The sequence below is a fragment of the Neolamprologus brichardi genome, chromosome 14 (assembly GCF_056152115.1).
Source record: "Neolamprologus brichardi isolate AB-2024 chromosome 14, ASM5615211v1, whole genome shotgun sequence".
NCBI lineage: Eukaryota > Metazoa > Chordata > Actinopteri > Cichliformes > Cichlidae > Neolamprologus > Neolamprologus brichardi.
In genome coordinates, this window is record NC_142117.1 from 28669493 (window position 1) to 28689620 (window position 20128).

The window sequence follows — 20128 nt, forward strand, 5'->3', positions numbered from 1 at the left end:
ACTCTGCACATTTCTGTGGTTTCTCCTCTTTGAGTTTGCCTCAAACTTATTTCAGCAGATCCAACTTAATTAAAAGGAAGATAATCATTTCAATTTATATTTGGAGGATGGCTCTTTTTTGTGACCTACCAGTCTGTTTCGGTATAACCTTGTATGTGTAAGCATTAAAAAAAGGAGGTGGTGACATGGAACTGGTGTTGGCCAGAGGGGCCGATGGCGCGATATGGCAGCCTCGCTTCTGTCAGTCTGCCCCAGGGCAGCTGTGGCTACAACCGTAGCTTGCCTCCACCAGTGTGTGAATGCGAGAGTGAATGAATAGTGGCATTGTAAAGCGCTCTGGGTGCCTTGAAAAGCACTATATAAATGCAATCCATTATTATTATTATTATTATTATTATTATTATTATTATTATTATGGATTGGGGTTGCCAAGCGGCTTGAAGATGCAACTGTAAGCAGGCTAAAGATGTTATTCTGTGCCCCCCATGCCCTCCTGACACCCCAAGTTCTCATATGGGGACATTAAAATTTGATATTTCTGCACCTTATACTCTTTTTATAGTCTTTTATACTTTGTCAAATAACGTCAGCTTTATTGTGTTTTACTTTAAACTAAACTGTCCCCATGTGAGGACAAACAATCCCCAAATAGCTAGGTGAAATAAAAATAAATCAACCCCAAACAAAAGCTCAGGTCTCAGTGGGATGGAGACTTGACTGATACACAGAAGGAAGGTTCAGCTGAGTAATCGAGTGACTTTGATTTTATTGTCTGCATTAATTAAAACTACATCCAATCTAACAGCCATGACATCCTGAAGAGGATGCTGCTTATTATCATTTTAACCCTCATTGCTGCAGTTTTGTGGCTTGTGCCAGTTATACAATCTTCACCTCTGCAGCTTTCCAAAAAATTACAATGAAATTATGTTTTCTTTTTATACTCTTTCCCCCATAAAAACAGCATTTGATGACTTCCTCCTCAATAATGAGTTTTGACATCTCAGTAAAAACCAATAAAGACATGGTTAGACAATCATTAGAATAGTTTGTGTGTTTTTCCAGGACTAGTTAAATGGGCAGAGACCACTCACACCAACATCTGATTAAAAAAAAACAACAGTTACCTTGCTCTATAAGCAGCCCTGAAAAACCACTCACTTTATAAAAGAGCTCCTTTCATCACTTGTTTTTTGCAAATGCAAACGGATCTCCATTAGGAAGTACAAAAACAGATAAAAAAAAAGATTTTTAAAGAAAAAAAACTAAATATTCATGTTATAAATATAATTTTACTATAAAATTTACTGAATTGTATGGTTTCGACAAGCCTCACATTTATGACCAAATGGTGCTCTGGTTCCTAATTTCACTAAATGAATCCGCTTATTAATTCAAACCTACAGTAAACTAAGTTACCAAGAATTTTAATCCAAGCGGCTCTTTTACAGTTTAAAAATATCAACATGTACATCAGGTCATTTTCTAACACTTTATATCAGGAGAAATAAATACATCATTTTAATACAATCCCCTGTTCTTCTCACAATTATACAAGACTTGAGTACATTTAAACTAAAACACACAATAACAAATGTTATAATATAACAAGCAGCAACAATCTGAACGTCTTACAAAACTTGAGCTGACAACATTACAAGGTTAAAAACAAACTAACACTAACCACGATCGAACTTCCCACTGTGGTCAAACACTCCTACGCCTTGGTGATGTAACCCTCTTTGATTAGGAAGTCATAGATCTTGCGAGTCTTGTTGACGTCGATCTTGATCAGCGCCCGCGCCTGCGCCAGCCGCAGCCCGCCCTGCCGTCTGCACTCGTTAAGTAAAGCTTGTTTGTACTCCAGGTAGGCGCCCGGTACCAGCCGCACCACCTGACACAGCTACAACCACAAAATAAATACAGGGTTTAGAAACGGAGGGAGAGAGTAGCTTTAAAAAACAAACACACCGGTAAATACAGTGAAGTCTTGAGCCAACTCTCATTTCTTTACCTTTTTCTAAGAAAATACGTGAAGTGATTTATGTATTTTTCCAACTTGGGCATGCTTTTATTCCAAAGGCAGTGTATTTGGCATCATTGTCAAGCTGAAAAAATTAAGCCAATCACATGCTTTCAGATAGTATTCCACGATGGATCCAAATCTGACTGTACTTTTCTGTGTTCATAATTCCATCACTTCTGATAAGATTCCCAACACCACTGTCCAAAATGGAGACCCAAACCATGACAGAGGGAAGTCATTAAGAGAGGCCAGGGCCAAGTTGTTGACATAAATGTGTAAGCAGATGACTAATGAGACACGACTTAATGCATATTGACCCTTATTCCATCTGCGTGACCCTATCTTTACCTCTTTCTCCCGCTCGTTGAGCTTCTCTGTTCCCGGCAGTCCGGTCAGGTTGAGAGGTGGGGCGCTCCGCCTACCTGTTGCTGTGGAGCAAAAAATTTCTACAGTCAAATGGAAATTCAGCACCACAATGTTAGCCCACACTTCAGAGAACATAATAGCAGCCTGGCAACATGCAGTTAATTCCTTTGCATCGAAGAGACGGGCGAACAAATATTTACGCTGTGCAAATTGTGTAAATATAGCCATGAGGGAGTGTGCGTCCCATTTGTGCTCTGGAGGTTAGGGAAAGGCAGTTAATTTGAAAGGGAAACAAAAATAGCTAGAAAAATATGCAAGCAGGGGGCTATTTTTGAGCAGATAAATGGAGAAGTTGTTTGCATTAATGTGCCGGGAGCCACGGAGAGGACAGAATACATAAGGAAAGGTGGAAAGAAACGCCGTACCTGACACTGTGATTGTTGTGACAGCTGGAGTGATTCCAGCATCTCTGCAATCATTAAGAAAAGTGTTATTATCTTGGCTGCCATGTTTATATATGTACACACACACACACACACACACACATGCAGTGCATCCCTGGGCTTTTGTTCACTACTCTCACTCCTGGATCATCAACCAGAAAAGATGAATCATAGCATTCAAGGTTTTTTTTAAAAGGTAGAATAATTGGAAGAACTTGGATAACATCCAAAGAAAAGGATGAAAACAAGAGGAGCAGCGACCCATTAAAAGGACTAAAAATACAGCAGAGACTGTGGTGTAAGCGAGATGCTCTATAATACAGCTCGATTCATCTCAGCATGACCGGTGCTGGGAGTGATGACAGAGGTCAGCGTCTCCGGAGAGCGCAGCTTCACCAGCCCTTCTATTACACGCTGGGCTACGAGCGGGGAGTTTAGAGACTTACATTGCAGCCTGTTTGCTGAGCCACTGCTGACAGGCTCTGCCATCCTGGATGTACTGCAGCACGTCACACAGCATGGTCCTCTTCCTCCGCTCGTCTTCACGCATTCGCTTCACCCGCTCGTACACCTTGGCACCTATTGCGCAGAAAGGTGAACAAAGAGCATCCAAAATTAGGGCTGCGACTCGAAACTGCTACGCTGTTTATCAGAAACTGCCAAAAATGTCCTTTACAATTTCGCACAGTTCAAGCTAACACCCTCACACTTCTTACTCTGCTGGAGCAACAGTCCACATACCAAAGAAAAGCCCTAGGAGCCTGCACACTTTTAGTCTTTCCGTGGCACACATTAACAAGCTGGTCCAAGATTAAAATTCCAAAAATGATCCAAACACTGTGAGTGTTCTGCTGGTGCAGCAAAAAATAATTGATTTGAACTGAACTAAAAATAAAGTGCAAGCCTGAATATAAACACATTTTCCTGCTTATGCACACAACTTTAAAATGAAGTTTTTGTTCAAGGGAGGAGGGAAAGAAAAGGTCAAACTTGACTCACTGCAGAAAGACTTGATCCCTGCTTTCCTGTACTCCTGCAGCCTGCGGATCTCTCTCCTCAGCTCAAACTCCACTGGAAACAAAGAGAGAGAGAGATTGAGAGAGATGAAGGCAGTTAAAAGCAAACCTGTGCAGACTGTTGCAGAGATCCCTGAACTCACTTTCACACAGCTGCAGTTCACATTTCATTTAGCACGATGAGTAAGCATTTTGTGCTTCTCAGAACAGTTTCATACAGCATTCATAAAAAATTAAATCAACATCTGGGAACCGGATGGCTCGAGGACTACTGAGAAAGACACAAAAGAGAACATCAATGTCTGAATTGATTACCGAACTTTTTATGACTTTCATGACATGAGTAACTCCCCCCCCAAAACCCCATTTAGAAGCATCAAGCTCCATTACATAATTTTAGTATCTCATATTCAGATTAGCACATCTATGGCCAATATAACACCATCAATTAATCTACCAAGCTTCAGACTGTGGGAGGAAGCCGGAGTACACAGAAAACCTACATGCACAGTATTCAAACTCGACAGAGAAAGGCTGCAGTGGACCAGGAGATCTGAACCAGCAACCTGTTTGCTGCCCAGGACTCTAATTTTTCCAGTTTTGAACTGTTTTGTTGTTGTTTATCTAGGTCATTGTCTTTTTTGTATCACCTAGCCTCTCCTGAACTTCGGGTTATGAACTGGTGTCCTGATTTTTTTTTGATACAATAGATACAAACATGGACAGCAAAGCCCCAACAAGCTTTATTTGTGTGCACTGCTTTTCAGGACACTGCCAAGGAATTGTTATGGGACATCCAGCTGGTCTGTTGCAGACTGCTTTCAGTCACAGATACATGAACATGGATTTCAGCAGACTGTAGAGAATCCTGCAGGCGTTGATGTTGATGCTGGTGGTTTTTTTCCCTCCTTTTTAAGCAATGGACTTGTTCTCACTGTGAACTTTGCAGCACGCCCACCTTTAGGGACAGTCCTGAATTTTCTTCATGCATGGACACTTTGTCCTACTGTGAACCAATTAACAGTGTAGTTTTAGCTTTGTGCATCTCTGCAATGATTTGTCTGCAGTCCTATAAAAGTTGTTGCAATAGATGCACGGTTCACATCAACTGTAAGTCCTTGACCATAAGAGCAGGTCTTTCTACTATCCTGAGTTTTTTCTTTTTCTTTTTTAAAGAAATCAGTAACCTGCGCTATGACTGACTAATTAGTGTGGTTCAAAAAATAACGTTATCAGTTTAGTTCGTCTATCCATCTTCCACTTATCCAACGCAGGGTCACTGGGTGCTGGAGCCTAACCCGGCTGCAGGGGGTACACCCTGGACAGCTCACCAGTTTTGTGCAGAGCTAACAGCGAGAATGTGTTGCTCAATAACTGTAAAAGTGATTTTGATTATACTACATTTTATGAGTAATCAATCGATTAAGAAATCCTGGTTGTTCCAAAGATTAGTTACGATTTTTCTTGTAGCAGGATTAGAGTTCAACTTGAAGGTTAAGAAGACTGAAACCAACCTAATACATGCCTGTTTAATCTAACTGTGTGCTGGCTGTCAAACTGCAGCCAGAGCAGAGTTAGCTTAGTTTAGCATAAAGATGGTAAACAAGTGGAAACAGCTAACCAGGCTCCGTCCAACAGTTATGTAAAGAAAAAGAAAAAAATCCAGTCAGCACTTCCAAAGCTGACTAATTACATTAATATATGTGAAGTGTAAAAATAAAAATCTGCTGTTTAAAGACATGTAGGTGCTTGACTATTTCTTTGCAATGAACTGCAACTTCCTGGAGTCCCTGCTGGTTGCCAGGAAACTGCAACTGTCTGTGAGATGCCAATTTAAGAGATATCCAAATGACAGCGGAGGTTCAAAAACTTGATAAGCCTGTGTCAAGAAGCATTGCTGACTAATGAAGACATTTCGTGTTAGAATTTTCTTTAATTTGTACACAGACATAGTGGAAACGTGGGAATCTTTGAGAGAAAAACAGGAAGGGGTCTGGCATTACCTTCCCACAAAGATTAAAAATAACCTCCCTTGACGCTGCGATCGTCTGTGTGATGCTGAGACAGTGTGGCAAAAACTGGTCAAATCGATTCTATGTTTGTGACTGTTGCTTAAATTGCACGTAATCCTGCCATGTGAACTCAGCCAGATACTGACATGCGTGACTTTCGATGAATTTGTCATGTTCAATTGGTCCAACCACTCTGGCAAATCTTCTCATGACATCATACAGCTCCTGCACCTCCTTTGGGTAGCATCGCTCCAGCACTACCGGAGACAGAGAGACGAGAAAGAGAGAGAGAGATGTGAGTAGGCAGGCAGATACAAACAAATATAAAACAGAAATATGAAAGAAAAATATCCCCAGCAGACACTTTTAGACGTGAGCAGTTTGGTTTTTTTTACTCCATTCTAGGTGAAGTAATTTGGTTTCTTTTTTGCAGTTAACCACCAGAGAATAGCTGTCAACTTGCAGCTCTGCATCAATGCTGTGCATATAGGCATGTAAATATTACCAACATTTATCACAGTCACCCTGTAGATGCACCGCTATGATTCTCTGAAGCTGGTGCAAGGGGAGAATTTGCATCCTGTAGCTACTAAATGGCCTGTATGGTCTCTCAGCATCCATGCAAACAGTGCTTAACAGATTTATCTGACCACAACCCAATGTAAGGCTTATGGCATAGCTGCCCTGAAGTAACAATACTGTTAGTTACCATCATTTATTCGTGTTCTTGTAGGGGTTAACTGTACAGTAACCGTTCTTGTTCTGACAGGTGAACACACCTGTCAGCCAAAGGATTTCACAGACATTTCTTTATTACACCTTCTTGCAACTGTTTCTTAATTTTTTACATATTCATTACTACAATTTACACTACTCTCTTGCACATCTCTCAGTCTCACTGTTTACTTTTTGTTAACTGAGCTCTTGTTGTTTTGGGGTTGTTTTTCTTTAACCACTGTTGTATGTATGAAATGTTTGCACTCTCTCACAGTATAAGGCTCTCTCTGTGCACCCGTGGCACTTTTAATATGTTGTTTATTTTCTGTAGACTGTACCACTTTTAATCTTGATCCTGTTGCCGTAACACAATATTTCCCTTGTGGGACAGACTGACTGACTGTAAGCAAGAAGTAGCAACTCTTTAATCTAAATTAGATTTTTAATGCTAAAACCTTGTTATCCAATAATTTTCAGATTTGCTTTAAAAAAAAAGAAAAACAAAACACGTTACATGTTGTTTTTTGATTAGGTTCCAGTTATTTAGTTGCATTCCTGACAGATTTGTGTGTTTTTCTTGTTTTTCTGTTTTTCCAAAACAGCATCCAAGGCTGTTGCTCCATGAAAAAAAGAAGAAAAACCCCCCAAAACAAAAAACAAAAAAACAAAACAACACAATTTTATCCACCTTTTCTAAACTCACAGTCCACAACACCTCATCCTAGCTATCACAAGAGCCAGGGTTACTCTGGTCAGTTTGCCTTTCCTTCACAAGGCTAGAGACAGATAACCATTCATCCTCACATGGTCCACAGCCAGCAGGTGGATTTAAACAGAGAACCTTCTATCTAAGAGGTGACACTGGATCACTGTACTGCCCCTATAATCCTTCTCCTATCATAACTTACTGAATGAACGGACATAATCATAACTTAAAGACTTAATAGCATCTTATCATCTCAACAGAGTTCTTTGCTCTGAGCTTCCAGGTTTACACGTGGTTCACAGAATGGGTCTGACGAACTCTGAGTTATGGAAACAAATGCCATCTCTACTTTCAAGATTAGATTTTAAACTTTCCTTTTTGATAAAGCTTATAGTCTGCAGGGGGTCTGCTAACCTGAACCACTGCTTAGGTGTGTTGGTACAAACCAGGGTTTTAATAGTTTTGCAATTTTCATTAGTTTTTATTTTTATTTAGTTTTGACTTCAGATTTTCAATTTTATATCAGTTTTAATTAGTTTTTACCAATTGTTTGCTAGTTTAGTTTTTATTTTTTTGAAAATCCTTAGTTTCAGTTTAGTTTTGATTAGTTTCAGTTATAGTTTTAGTTGTGTTTGCAATAATTAAGTGTAACAAATCCCAGTTTCATCATATCAGTCATTCTCTTCTGCTTATCCTTGGGTATGTTGCTATTCCAGCTACCATACGCTGCACCCTGGACAGGTCGCCTGTCTGTCGCAGGGCTAACATGCAGAGACAGACAACTCACATTCCCACCTATGGGTTCTTTAAATAAATAAATAAAAGGCAGATGAGCAACCATTGATACCAGGCAACTATAAAATGTATATCTTGGCCCCAATGAGACTATTAGCTCTCGCAGCACCGGGTGTTCGTAATTTTGGTTCAAGTGAATTGATAAACTTTTTGAAGGTAATTGACTCACAGTTATGTAGATATCCCCGTCCTGTTGTCTCGGGATGCATCACGCTGCCTTGCCTGGGGTTAGCTTCTGTTTTCTGGGGATGAGGGTTGAGTGTGCTCCCTTACCTTCTCAAGGTAAGCTAGGTTAGCCTTCTTGTGTGAGCTTTTCAAGTGCACTTTAAGGTTTGTGGGATTTTTTTCCCTTTAGAAATGTCCCTCATAATTTGTCTCTTTCCAATACAAGACACTTGCTTTATCCAAAACACAGTCATATTCAAAGTAATCCCAAATTGGACTCTGGCGCTTTCTTCCGACTTTTCCTGACATGATTCTGCGCGAGGACGGAGCAGCAACACAGACGACTCGACTAACGTACTTGCCACCTGCTGGCATAATTAGACAGCAAGAAAAAAATCTGGAAACTAAACTTCATTTTCACCCTTGACTCTTGTATGACACGCACACATCAATGAAAACTAATCACATTTTTGCTATAAATTCAGTTAATTTTAGTTAGTTTTGTGAACACTCATTACAGTTTTAGTTAGTTTTCCTTTTTTTGATTTTATTTTTATTTCCGTTAACGAAGATGTTTTTTCACTTCTAGTTTTCGTTATTTCGTTAGTTTTCGTTAACGATAATAACCTTGGTACAAACAGACCTCAGCAAAAGTGCTTGGGGACTTCTTTTGATGCACTTTTTGTCTCCTTCTGTTTGTTTTGTCCCATTTGTTTTCATCCTTCTCCCCAAAAGGTTGTGACAGATGGCTGTCTCTCTCTGTTAAAACTGAGTTTTTCTTTCTCCCCATATGTGACTGTCATATCCTGGGGATCGACAAACACTGAACTGAAAATATATAATATCATAATATAAAGCACCGTGAGACAACAGTTGTCCTGAACTAGCAATATATAGAAAAAATTCAAGTGGAAAAAATCCCTCAAAACATTTTGAGAATTGTGATTACAAGCTGAACGTGGGTGACAAGTTTAAATAAAAAAAGTTAAACTGTGCTGGGTTATAATATGCCAACAGAACACTTTCAACGTTCCATGGGTTTGCACACATTTTGCCTAAAATTCCTGAGAACTGTAGTCCCGGGAGCTTTTTTAAAGGAACTTAAAGGTTCCCTCAGACTGCTGGTTGTCAATGTCACCACACATCATCAGCGTACACCCGTTCTGTACTTTCATCTGTAACTCAGTGTATGTGCTGAAGAACAATGAATTAAACATTGTTTTGTTTAAGGTTGGCTGTAATAAAATGATATCAGTATTTGATCAAAAATATTCAGGGCTGTCAAGAAAAAAAAGGATTTCTCCAAAAACGGGACGGTGGTAGAGATAAAAGAAAAGAACTCAAAGATGAAAAATAGTAAAAATAGTAAAGGGCATGACTGATTGTCTGTGTCTCGGAAACTCTACTGGAGAGATGGAATACCTTATAAAAAGATATTCCCCTTTATCTGTTGCTTTTACGATGACGCGCGACCGCTGTCCACTACATGTTCAGCAGGGATGAGATCTGGAGATCGCAAATGCCACAGCAAACGACTCACATCATTTTCATTACATCACAGTAGAGACCAGGACAGAAATGCTTTATCACAGTATTAAGGTGAACACTCAGATCAACTTTATTGATTTGCAGTGACTCTTCACTCCAAGGAGACAAGTGAGCAAAAACCATTTGGAAAAATGATTCTCACAGCAATAACAGAGCCACTGCATAACCCTCATCGCAAGGGTCAAGGGCTCAGGTTTCTCTTTTAATTTGCCCCGCCCCCTGTCTACAGACAAGTAAATAATGGCGAGTTTCAAGGCAGTTTCACCTCCAGACTGCTCAGGTCGGACAGAGGCGGTACACTCACTAATTGTTTTTGCACACAGTCTGTCACTTAACAAAAGTGTTTTGAGACTGAGTAATTTCCACACAGACAACCTTCATCAGTCGGAGGAGGAGACTGAACAACCTGAACAATTTTTCTGTGTATGACTATTTGGTGTTCGTATCTAATTCAAATCTAAACAGCCTAAATGAATTCACACATTTCTGTACAAAGCTGCAGCGTGCCTTCTTCAGCTATAAATGCTGAATACATACAAACTGTCCTGCTAGCATACAGCCGATGGTTTAACTTGACAGTGCAATCAAAAGGGGCCAAAAGATTCAAGTTTCAAAGCCAACAATCATTTTAATGCAACAGTTCTAAATTTAGTTTTGGTCCCCTATCTTTTCTAATTGAAAGTGTAGTCAAGAAGCACTACAGGAAGAAATAAATGTATGAAACTAAACAGAATCAGCAACCCTGTTCCTGTGATTTGTCACAGTAACGCCCCACTGCTGTGTATACACCACGTTTAGCTCTCACTCTGAAAGCGCTTGTTGTGCTCATGTGAAAGCATTGCCCGTGTTGCTGAGTAACAGACAAGTGTCAAAGCCACCGAGGAAAGCTGATGTGTGTGTGTGTGTGTGTGTGTGTGTGTGTGTGTGTGTGTGTGTGTGTCAGGGTCAAATTCCATCGTCAGACACCAGCCTGCGAGAGCTAATTATCAGCTGACATCTCAGGCTAAACAGATGAAGTCATGCTCTGAGCAACACAAGGAAAAATGTTCATATCTCCGAGGAGACATCAATGCTGGACCTGTGTGTGGTTTCACATGATCGGCACACAAAACTCTGACTGCAAACAGCAACGCAACCTGAATCATTCAGAGAGGCGAGCTCTTACAGGACGTCAAACAGATCGCTGTCCTGAAACAACAACGCTGGTCATTCTGCCTCCAGCAGTCACTGAGACATGATACCGTGAGCCTCCTGGGCTCAGATACTGCTTCCATTATTGCATGTGACACACACACACACACACAATCTTTGACAGTCTCCATGACAACCAGTCTGCAGCTCTACAGCTACTCTGAGTTCCCTTTTGTCTCCAAAGACTGGGGAGATAAGGGAAAAAGAGGAAGGAGGGCTAACTGGAGGCTGGAGGATACATAAATAAAACATGAGGGGAGAACTCTTCAACTCCCGAACCACAGACAATTTCACAGAGCAACACATGGAGATAGAACGAAGGGCAGGGTGGTCACACATAGTTTAAAAAGACACGCTCTAATTGGACAAATCCATTCACAGCAGTTCTCGCTGTGCAATGAAAAAAAACCCCAGAGATGCAAAGAATTACGTTACTGAGCTCGCTGAAACCCAACCTGTAACGGTTGGATCAATAAAAACAGCTCTCTTTCTCCTGACACACTTCAGCCATTATGGCAGCAAAGCTCACCGCACTGTGATCGCAATTATGCCGCGGCACACTCGAGCCAACGCAGGCTATTCGTACCCTTCGCTGTAAATACAAGCGCGGCCAGTTGCCACACATCAGCTACCAGAGGGGCCGTGGAGGTTAACGGTGGTTATTACAGCGGAGTTATTTGCATGCATCCATAGAGACCCTCGGTGTCGATTTGGCTGCCAGATATCGCATGTCTCCCTGAGCTGCTATGAATACTGTCGCAGCCAAGCCCAAGAGTGTTTCAAAAGAGGACTCACTCTGGAATTTCCGCAGGTTGATCAATCCATGGTCTCGGATTATCCTGAAAGAAACAAAGACATGGATGTAGACATTTATTTTCTGACTTCCGCTACACTTTGGCAAGTTAAAAATACAGTACATATCAACTATATGATCATTTTCAGGGCTGTAGTTTGGTGTGCTCGTGTCCATCACATTACATCATAATGAGGTTCTGCATTACAGCCCACAAACGACATTCTCCAAACTGATCCTAGAGCTGAATCAATCCTCTGTAAAGTAATCTGCAACAAAAACTGAGCATGCTGATCTTTGTGATGACGTCCAAGCTGCACTGTACCCAACAAACTGGACACTGAGTGCATCGACATTACGCATTAATACACTGAAGCTTTTAATAACAAGCAGAAATAACTTACCATGTTAATTAAATTAGGAACAATAACATTTACAATTACTTACAGAAAATGAATTCACTGACTTATAACAGTATAAAAGCAATAAATTTTTATACTTTTAAACATTCAGAAGATTCCTACTTTCACGTCTGAGTTTCACAACATCTTTTTCAACCACATACAGAAACACTTTAAAACCAACAGCCCTGTTGATAAATGAAGGAGGAATATTTAGGATGCCTGGAAATTAAGCTCAAGGCTTTTCATGACTATTTAAAGGCCTGTTTTGAGGGGAATAAATTAAATGGCCTTTAGGCCCTCAAAACCTGCAATTATGCTAAAAAGTGTGCTTTGAGGTTCAGCTCAACTTCTGATCTTAAAAGCCTTTCTGACAAGCTACAAGTTAGCAGAGATAAAACCGGGTTTCAGGGACAGATGAGGGAGCTGTAAAACACTCATTCCCTCCTAGTCAGACATGCCATTCCAAGCGTGCTCAGGGAGCATGAAGTCATTAAAAGTTGATTTAGTGATGGATACGCCACAGCAACGCTTGTCCGTGTATGTCCAAGAATGACAGCTAATGTGTTAAAGGCAGATTAATATCCTTTGAAATCTTTAAAATTGACTTCAATTTCTTATTACATCTATCAGAATACAGAAAAATAGTCATTGTGATTTCCTGCAGCCCACAGTGACTTGAATTTGAGGGCTTTCCAGTACCTAATGATAACCACCAGTTGCCATTTTATTAGGTACAATGGGTTTTACTGTTTTAACTGCTGCTACATATGCAACGTTATCTATATTTTTCTACCCACCAAACTTAACTCAATAAATGTGAGATACATACAACAGAACTGAGTATTACTGGGATTTACAGTGGACTGTGAGATGAGCGTGAGCTGGGGGTGTGATCCCGGTAGCCTCTATGATTAGCTACAAGTAAACTGTGCACAGTACATTTTCTATGAGCTTCAAAACATATTCCAAACTCTCCTCTGCTGAGAATGCTCTCCATGCCCGACTAAAACTGGGCAAAATGTCAAGCAGCTTGGCATGCACGTCGTTCACCGGGGGACAGACACATTTTCCCAATTTCCAAAAATATATTCAGGGTTTGAATAGAAGTTCCCGCAGCTTGTAAGTTGCACCTGAATGACTCCCTGCGGCTTGTAATGAGAGCCTGAAAAAGGCTTAAATATGCAATTATAATCACGCTGCTGACTTTGTGACAATCCCTCTCAGGATTCGTGTCTTTAAAAAGCTTTTAAGAAAATAATAAGGTTTAGATTAGAAGTTATAAATGTATTAGCGTAATGAAATCATTAATATTTAAATGGTGTAGATAGGATGTTGGAATTGTTAGCCTTGTTAATTTTAATACAGTATGAAATGCATTTATTCAACCTGAAAGTATAATGAAGTATCTGTGGAAACTGAGGCTCCACAATAAAGGCTCATGATGCCACCTGCTGACACACTGGAGTCATTACATTACATCGAATTAATTTTTTATCCCATAATAAATTAAAAGAGACCTACTTCTTCCTCCGTTGTCTCTCCTTTAATCTTGAATGATAAATATCAACAACTGCAAGCTTCAGTGCTGAAAAACAAGAACATGTGCGACACAGTTCATAGGTTTTGTAATGTAAATGCTGGGATTCACACTGTTGTTTAGTTGTCAATAAAACAAAATGTAACCCACCACGAAGGACGTCTGAATCATCATCCACAAAGTCAATATCTTTCAAATCCCATTCTGCATAGTTGTCAAACTCCTTTAACAGAATGGACACATAAGGGAAAAGGCTATCAATATTAAACAGCAAATCAAACAACAGGAAGATTCATAGACCTTTTACATATGCCCAGAACTTGGAGGAAAGCATCCCTACAGTAAAGGATGGTGGTGGCAGCGTCATGCTGTGGTTAAGTTTTCCGGCAGTAGGAACTGGGAGACTAATCCGGGATGAGGGAAAGATTAATGATAACCTGCTCCATAGCACTTGGAGCAGGTTATCATTAACACAATATGTGTTTTAAAGGCCAAAACAAAACAAATATAACACATTAAAAATTAATGTGGCGATCGTGGCTCAAGAGTTGGGAGTTTGCCTTGTAATCGGAAGGTTGCTGGTTCGAGCCCTGGCTTGGACAGTCTCGGTCGTTGGGCGAGACACTTCACCCGTTGCCTACTGGTGGTGGTCAGAGGGCCCGGTGGCGCCAGTGTCCGCCAGCTTCGCCTCTGTCAGTGCGCCCCAGGGTGGCTGTGGCTACAATGTAGCTTGCCATCACCAGTGTGTGAATGTGTGCGTGAATGGGTGGATGACTGGATGTGTAAAGCGCTTTGGGGTCCTTAGGGACTAGTAAAAGCGCTATATAAATACAGGCCATTTACCATTTTTACCATTTAACTCATGTAACTTGCCACTTAAGTGCTTCATGAGCCACCTTTATCTTTTCCACACATACCTTTATTCTGTGCACTTTAGCACTACCATGCATCCAAACACACAATCAGCTACAGGACAAATGTGTTCCCTCACCTCCATGAAGTCGGCTCTGGCAGGCATGTATCCAGCCATGTCGCGGGACAGCACCGAGTCAAATGTGGGCCGAGGGGGATCGTCGCTCGCTGTGGCATCACAGAAAATTTAACAAGATAAAGCTTAAAAATGTAAAGATCAACAAAGAGCACCACCTCCAAATTTTGTGCATTTTATAGTCAGACGCGTAACAACAGTCTGTCTCTACTTTGAATTTGTCAAACGATGCAAGAATAAGACGTTAAAATGCTTGTGGAGCAGTCAACACTGTGACAGATGGAGACCTGAAGCCCGCCAGGAAATGAGACACGATCCTCAGTCACCAACTGCTTCTGCCCAACTGTCGGGCCGGTGGCTTTAAATTTTATATGTAAAACTTTCTTCTAGATGCCCTAAAGGCCCATAATGAAACCTGGAATAATATTTAATAAAACTAAATAATAAATAATAATAATAAACAATCAAACTGAATCTAAACACTTTTTAATAATGAAGTAAACATTGTGGGTCCTTACGTTTAAAAGGAATAGCGCCTTCTGCAACACGAGAGTCTTTTGCTTTCCGCAGGCTGAGCAGGGTGGAGGAGAAGAGTGGGTTATTGATGAAATTCTTCATGTAGTGGCTCTCACACTCCTCTTTGGTTTTAGTCCGCATCTGATACGCAACATCTTGCCTGATGAAGACAAGCAGGGAGAAGGAACAGATCAAAAATAACTGTAGGCTTTCATATGATACGTTTAGCCAACTAAGGCTATAGTTATGGCACTGTATGGTTCAAACACCTTTTTATGGGAGAAAAAAAATGTTCTTCATTAGAAACTTCAACCATGTCCTAAAACCTCATCTTTGTTTTCAAGGCATCACCAAATCAAACATTTGAGTTTCAATCACCAGGCGTGTAAGTCAAACAATTAATATTTAACTTGTGATCAAGCAGAACAGTTTGTGAATGCAGTGGTGCAGAGTGGTGACACCAACTCAAGAGTTTCAACCTCCAAGCTACGAAACTCAGTGTGCTAAAAGAGCAGGAATTATAGGAAGAGGTCTCAGTCTTATGCAGGCTTGGCATAATTAGAAATCAGAATTGAACTAATGAATTACATTTTCTGTGAAAAACAGCAACTTCTTTATCATCAGAGTTTGAAAGCTGAGCAGAAACAGGAGGAAAAAATGAATTTGCAAGATACATGGATATGAACTTACAATGCATTGCACAAAAAACAACTATACATTTCATCTACACCTTAATCTATTAATCAGCTGGCACATCGCTACCCTCTGGGAGAAGGAGGCCACCTCCTGATATTCTAGTTTTTCTACTAGTGAGCTTGAGTTCAAACATGGGTGACTGCACTGTGACCCTTGTTCAGCCTTTCCTCCTTCGTGTTTTTCTCTCCCTGTGCATGAAAGCGTGGAAGGGTTTTAACAGCTTCGAGCTGAGAGGCAACTTGATCTGTAGCAACCGTTAACAGACAGTTAACTCTACATGGGTCAACATTATAGCACTAGCCTGGAGCCAGCTCTATAATTGATATAAATTATAGTTTTATAATTTATTGTTTTATAACAACTAATAAAGGCCTGTGCTACAGTACTGTTTGGCCAATTCATGATGTTGAGAAACTGATAAACTTAATCACACTGAGAAAAGTAGATCATAAAATCAAATATGGCAACATCACCAAATTGTGACCCTTACAGTAACAATGTTACATCATTTGAGTTAAGCTTACAGTATTTCAAGATTATATCAAACATTTAATGTTTGATAAAAAACTGTTTAAATGTACTTAAGCAAATGGGATTTGAAGCCATAAATATGCAACTTAGGGCTGCTCAATTATGGCATAAATAATAATCACGATTATTTTCACTGAAATTAAGATCTTGATTATTTGACAATATTTATTTAACAATAACAATGTATTGAATAATGGCTTTAAAGATTGTCAAAAAATAATATAAAATAGTGTGCAAATACTGATAACAGTGCAAATGTTTGCAATATAAAAAATAAATGAAAAATGTAAACATCTATGTTTAGTTGCTCTGTGGTGCAGCTACGACACCGTAGCAACGTTTACACACTATGTCTACTTGATCCACGTCTGACTCCACGAACCCATGTTTCCACACCACTGAAGTTGCTGAACTGCATTCTTTCTTCAGCAGCCATTATCCTCTCCTCTCCAAATAACTGGGTGTCCACATCACTCAGGACCTGTCATGGTCCTGCCACATCAACACCCAGGTTAAGAAAGCCCGTCAGCGTCTCTTCTTCCTCAGAAGACTTAGAGACTTCCATCTGCCACTGAAGGTGCTCAAGAACTTCTACTGCTGCACCATCGAGAGCGTCCTGACGGCAAACATCTGCACCTGGTTTGGGAACAGCACCAAGCAGGACAGACGAGATCTGCAAAGAGTGGTGCGCTCAGCCGAACACATCATTCAATCAGAGCTCCCTGACCTGCTGTCCATCTACACCAAGCGGTGCAAGTCCAAAGCTAGGAAGATTATGATGGACCTTTCCCATCCCAACAATGGACTCTTCTCACTGTTGAGGTCTGGGAAGCGCTTCCGCTCCCTTAAGGCCAAAACAGAGAGAATGAGGAGGAGCTTCTTCCCCCAGGCTATTCGGGCCCTGAACCAGGTGTAGGACTGGACTCTCCCACACACATCACTATAAGACTGGACTCTCACACACATCACATCACCACACGCACCACCACACATTTCCTATAATTTCCTATAATTTATAATCTTTATAATCTCTCTCTGCTGTTTGCACATTTTTATTTATTTTTATTTTTACTGTAAATTCCTAAGTTAATTTGTAAATTTTGTAGTAAATTGTAAATACTGTAAAACTTTTTTCTGTCATTTAATGGTCGGGCATTGCGCAGCTACAAGCATTTCACCCCCATGTCATACTGTGTATGGTTGTGTGTGTGTGACAAATAAAATTTGAATTTGAATTTGAATTTGAATTTGAAACTTCTGCTTAGCTTTCTGAGCTTTCCTCGGGTCCTCTTAATTGTTGTGACGCCTGTGCGAAATGCAGAGAGGTGCGCTCGATTTGCCACACAGAGCAGCGTGAGAGTAAAGCGCAAGGGAGGTGCTTATAATCAGTCATTTTTAATGATCGTTGAAAACCCAGATCATAATTTAGATTAAAATTTGATTAATTGAGCAGCCCTAATGCAACTATTATGAAAAGTTATGTTCTAAAATCCTCATTTACTATACGGGTGTGCACTTGGTTGAACAAAACCTTGCATACCAGTTTTTATTTAAACACAGAAGAGGGGTGGACTGTGTCAGGCTGACAGGTGTAGTAATACAATTGTAGACAGTGGGCCATTAACCATACATAGATGTTACATTTTGCTCTATATAAATATACAATCAGTCCAATATTTATTTCCTATTTATTTACAAAAATAACATCCCATCCTAACATTTCTTTAAAACTTTTCTCAGTTTGATTAAGTACATCAGCCAGTCAACAGCATAAACAGGCCAACATGTACTGTCTGTTTTTAGGTGATTCCTAAGCAACATAACATTGTAACATCAGATATAGATAAGAACTTGCAGGTTTCTAAGTCACACCTATGTGCCAAGTTTGCTTGCTTAACTCCTGACTGTGTAGAAGTTTGCAGACAAAGAAGCAAACAAGAAATTCTCTGCAACATTTCGTTCATTTGTTATCTTTGTTACTGTCGGTAACAGCTGTTTAGAGCTTTTTTTATGCACAATGATCTGAAAAATTAGCTTAAAGAGATGCAATTGCCATTAAATGAAACATTTATGTTGGAAAATAGTTAGTAGTTATTTTTGCTGCCTGAGAGCAAGTAGAAGCTGTGTTCGAAGCCACAGGCCAAATAAGGCCTTTCTGTGTGGATTTTGCAATGTTCTCCATGTGCCATTGTTGATTTGTCTAGATACTCTAGACAAGATACTAGATACTCTGGCTTCCTCCTAAAGTCCAGAGACTGCTTTTTAGGTTAACTTGTTCTAAAGTGACAGTAGATGAATGTGAGTGTGCACAGTTATCTGTCTCTGTGTTAGTCCTGCCACAGACCAATCACCTGTTTAGCTTGTACCCCACCTCTGGAAACTGGACTGCATGCCATAATCTTAGCATTCAGGCTTTTTAAGAAATAAGGACATGTGTATGTAGTTTATGAGGAAATCTCACCAAACAACTAGAAAATACTAACCAATTTCCAAAGCCACAGTCCATGACGGCTTCAAGCAGGGCCATCTCTTCCTGGGCCGTCCACCCAGGCTCCAGCACGGGGAAATCTGACGTCTGCATAACGGGGTGAAAGATGAACATTGATGTTGAAAGACAGCCACACTGGATAAGATTTTATTTGTTTGTTTGTTTTTTATTTCACTCACCATGATTTCATATTTGTGATCACTCTGGTGCTTCTTGTACTCAAATCCTCTGGTGAAGCACTGAAGGGAAACAAAATGTTTAGTTTCAGTCGGACTGGGTTTGTCTGCAGGTAAATTTAACAATTTTTGTGACCGATTCACCTGGAGGCACAGCAGGAAAGGTGAGGGTCCACATTCTGCACATTTGATATAAGGCTCAGTCAGATACGATGAACAACCTCTGCATGGCGGTTTATCGGAGGGGTCATCTGAAATCACGTGATTTTAACACTTTAAGTCACCAGGTAGGGTTGTATAAGAAATCAGCTGACATTTCTTTACATGAAATAAGCTTACAATGTAAACAAGACTGCAGATTTCAATTTATTAGGCTTTACAGCGAGCTTTAAGCTAAACCACACATGCTAACTTTAAAGCGCCATGTATGATAATGTTTCATCACCGTTTGAAAAGCAGCTCAATAACAAAAGGCACTAAAGGCTGTTAAAGTAGTTAACACACCGTGTTAGCATCGCTGCACGCTAACGCTAATGTTAGCATAGCAGAGCTAGCTTAATATAGCTAACCTGAGATAATAACCCCAAAAATGATAGATGATAACACTTTATAGCTGAAGTGGATACGTGTATCTGTGACATATTACTAAAACTTACTTGCAAAAGATGCTAGGCGGTCCATAGGATTACGTTTAAATGAAACTTAATAACAGCTTCGACGTTTAGGTTCCATCTATTTTTCAAAGCTCGCAAGTGACCCTGATTGTGAAGGCACAGCTAATCGAGCTCAGATAGCCCAATACTCCCCTTAGATATTTTCTATAAGGAGGATCGATAACTAAGAAATGTACATGTAAAATAATTTGGTATTTATATTACGGCTAGATATATAGAGATTATAATAATCCCACACTGGGCAAATTTACTTGCTACAGCAGCACAAGGGTCAGAGACAAAATGTGAAGTAATTATATATTAGAAAACAATAAAAACAGAAAATAAAACAAGACTTGCA

The 20128-nt window shown here is 40.1% G+C and overlaps 1 protein-coding gene across 1 annotated transcript; it reads right to left on the bottom strand.

Annotated features, from left to right (window-relative positions):
- Window positions 1–730: 730 nt before the first annotated feature.
- Window positions 731–19889, bottom strand: tada2a (transcriptional adaptor 2A). Its single transcript, XM_087851075.1, has 15 exons — window positions 19771–19889; window positions 19259–19365; window positions 19118–19177; window positions 18934–19025; window positions 15226–15383; window positions 14711–14799; window positions 13870–13942; window positions 13704–13767; window positions 11781–11824; window positions 6010–6120; window positions 3835–3906; window positions 3282–3414; window positions 2818–2861; window positions 2375–2454; window positions 731–1903 (listed from the first exon to the last, which is right to left on the bottom strand). The coding sequence occupies exons 1-15, from the start codon at window positions 19793–19795 to the stop codon at window positions 1718–1720; spliced, it is 1338 nt and encodes a 445-aa protein (XP_087707201.1). The 5' UTR covers window positions 19796–19889; the 3' UTR covers window positions 731–1717.
- Window positions 19890–20128: the final 239 nt, after the last annotated feature.

Excerpts from the sequence above, each read along its gene's own strand:
- tada2a (XM_087851075.1), bottom strand. The coding sequence starts at position 19,795 with ATGGACCGCCTAGCATCTTTTGCAA. Across the intron at positions 6,121-11,780 it reads CAACCTGCGGAAATTCCAGA|TGCTGGAGCGATGCTACCCA; the intron begins GTGAGTCCTCTT and ends TGTCTCCGGTAG. Across the intron at positions 3,415-3,834 it reads AGGGATCAAGTCTTTCTGCA|GTGCCAAGGTGTACGAGCGG; the intron begins GTGAGTCAAGTT and ends TCTGCGCAATAG.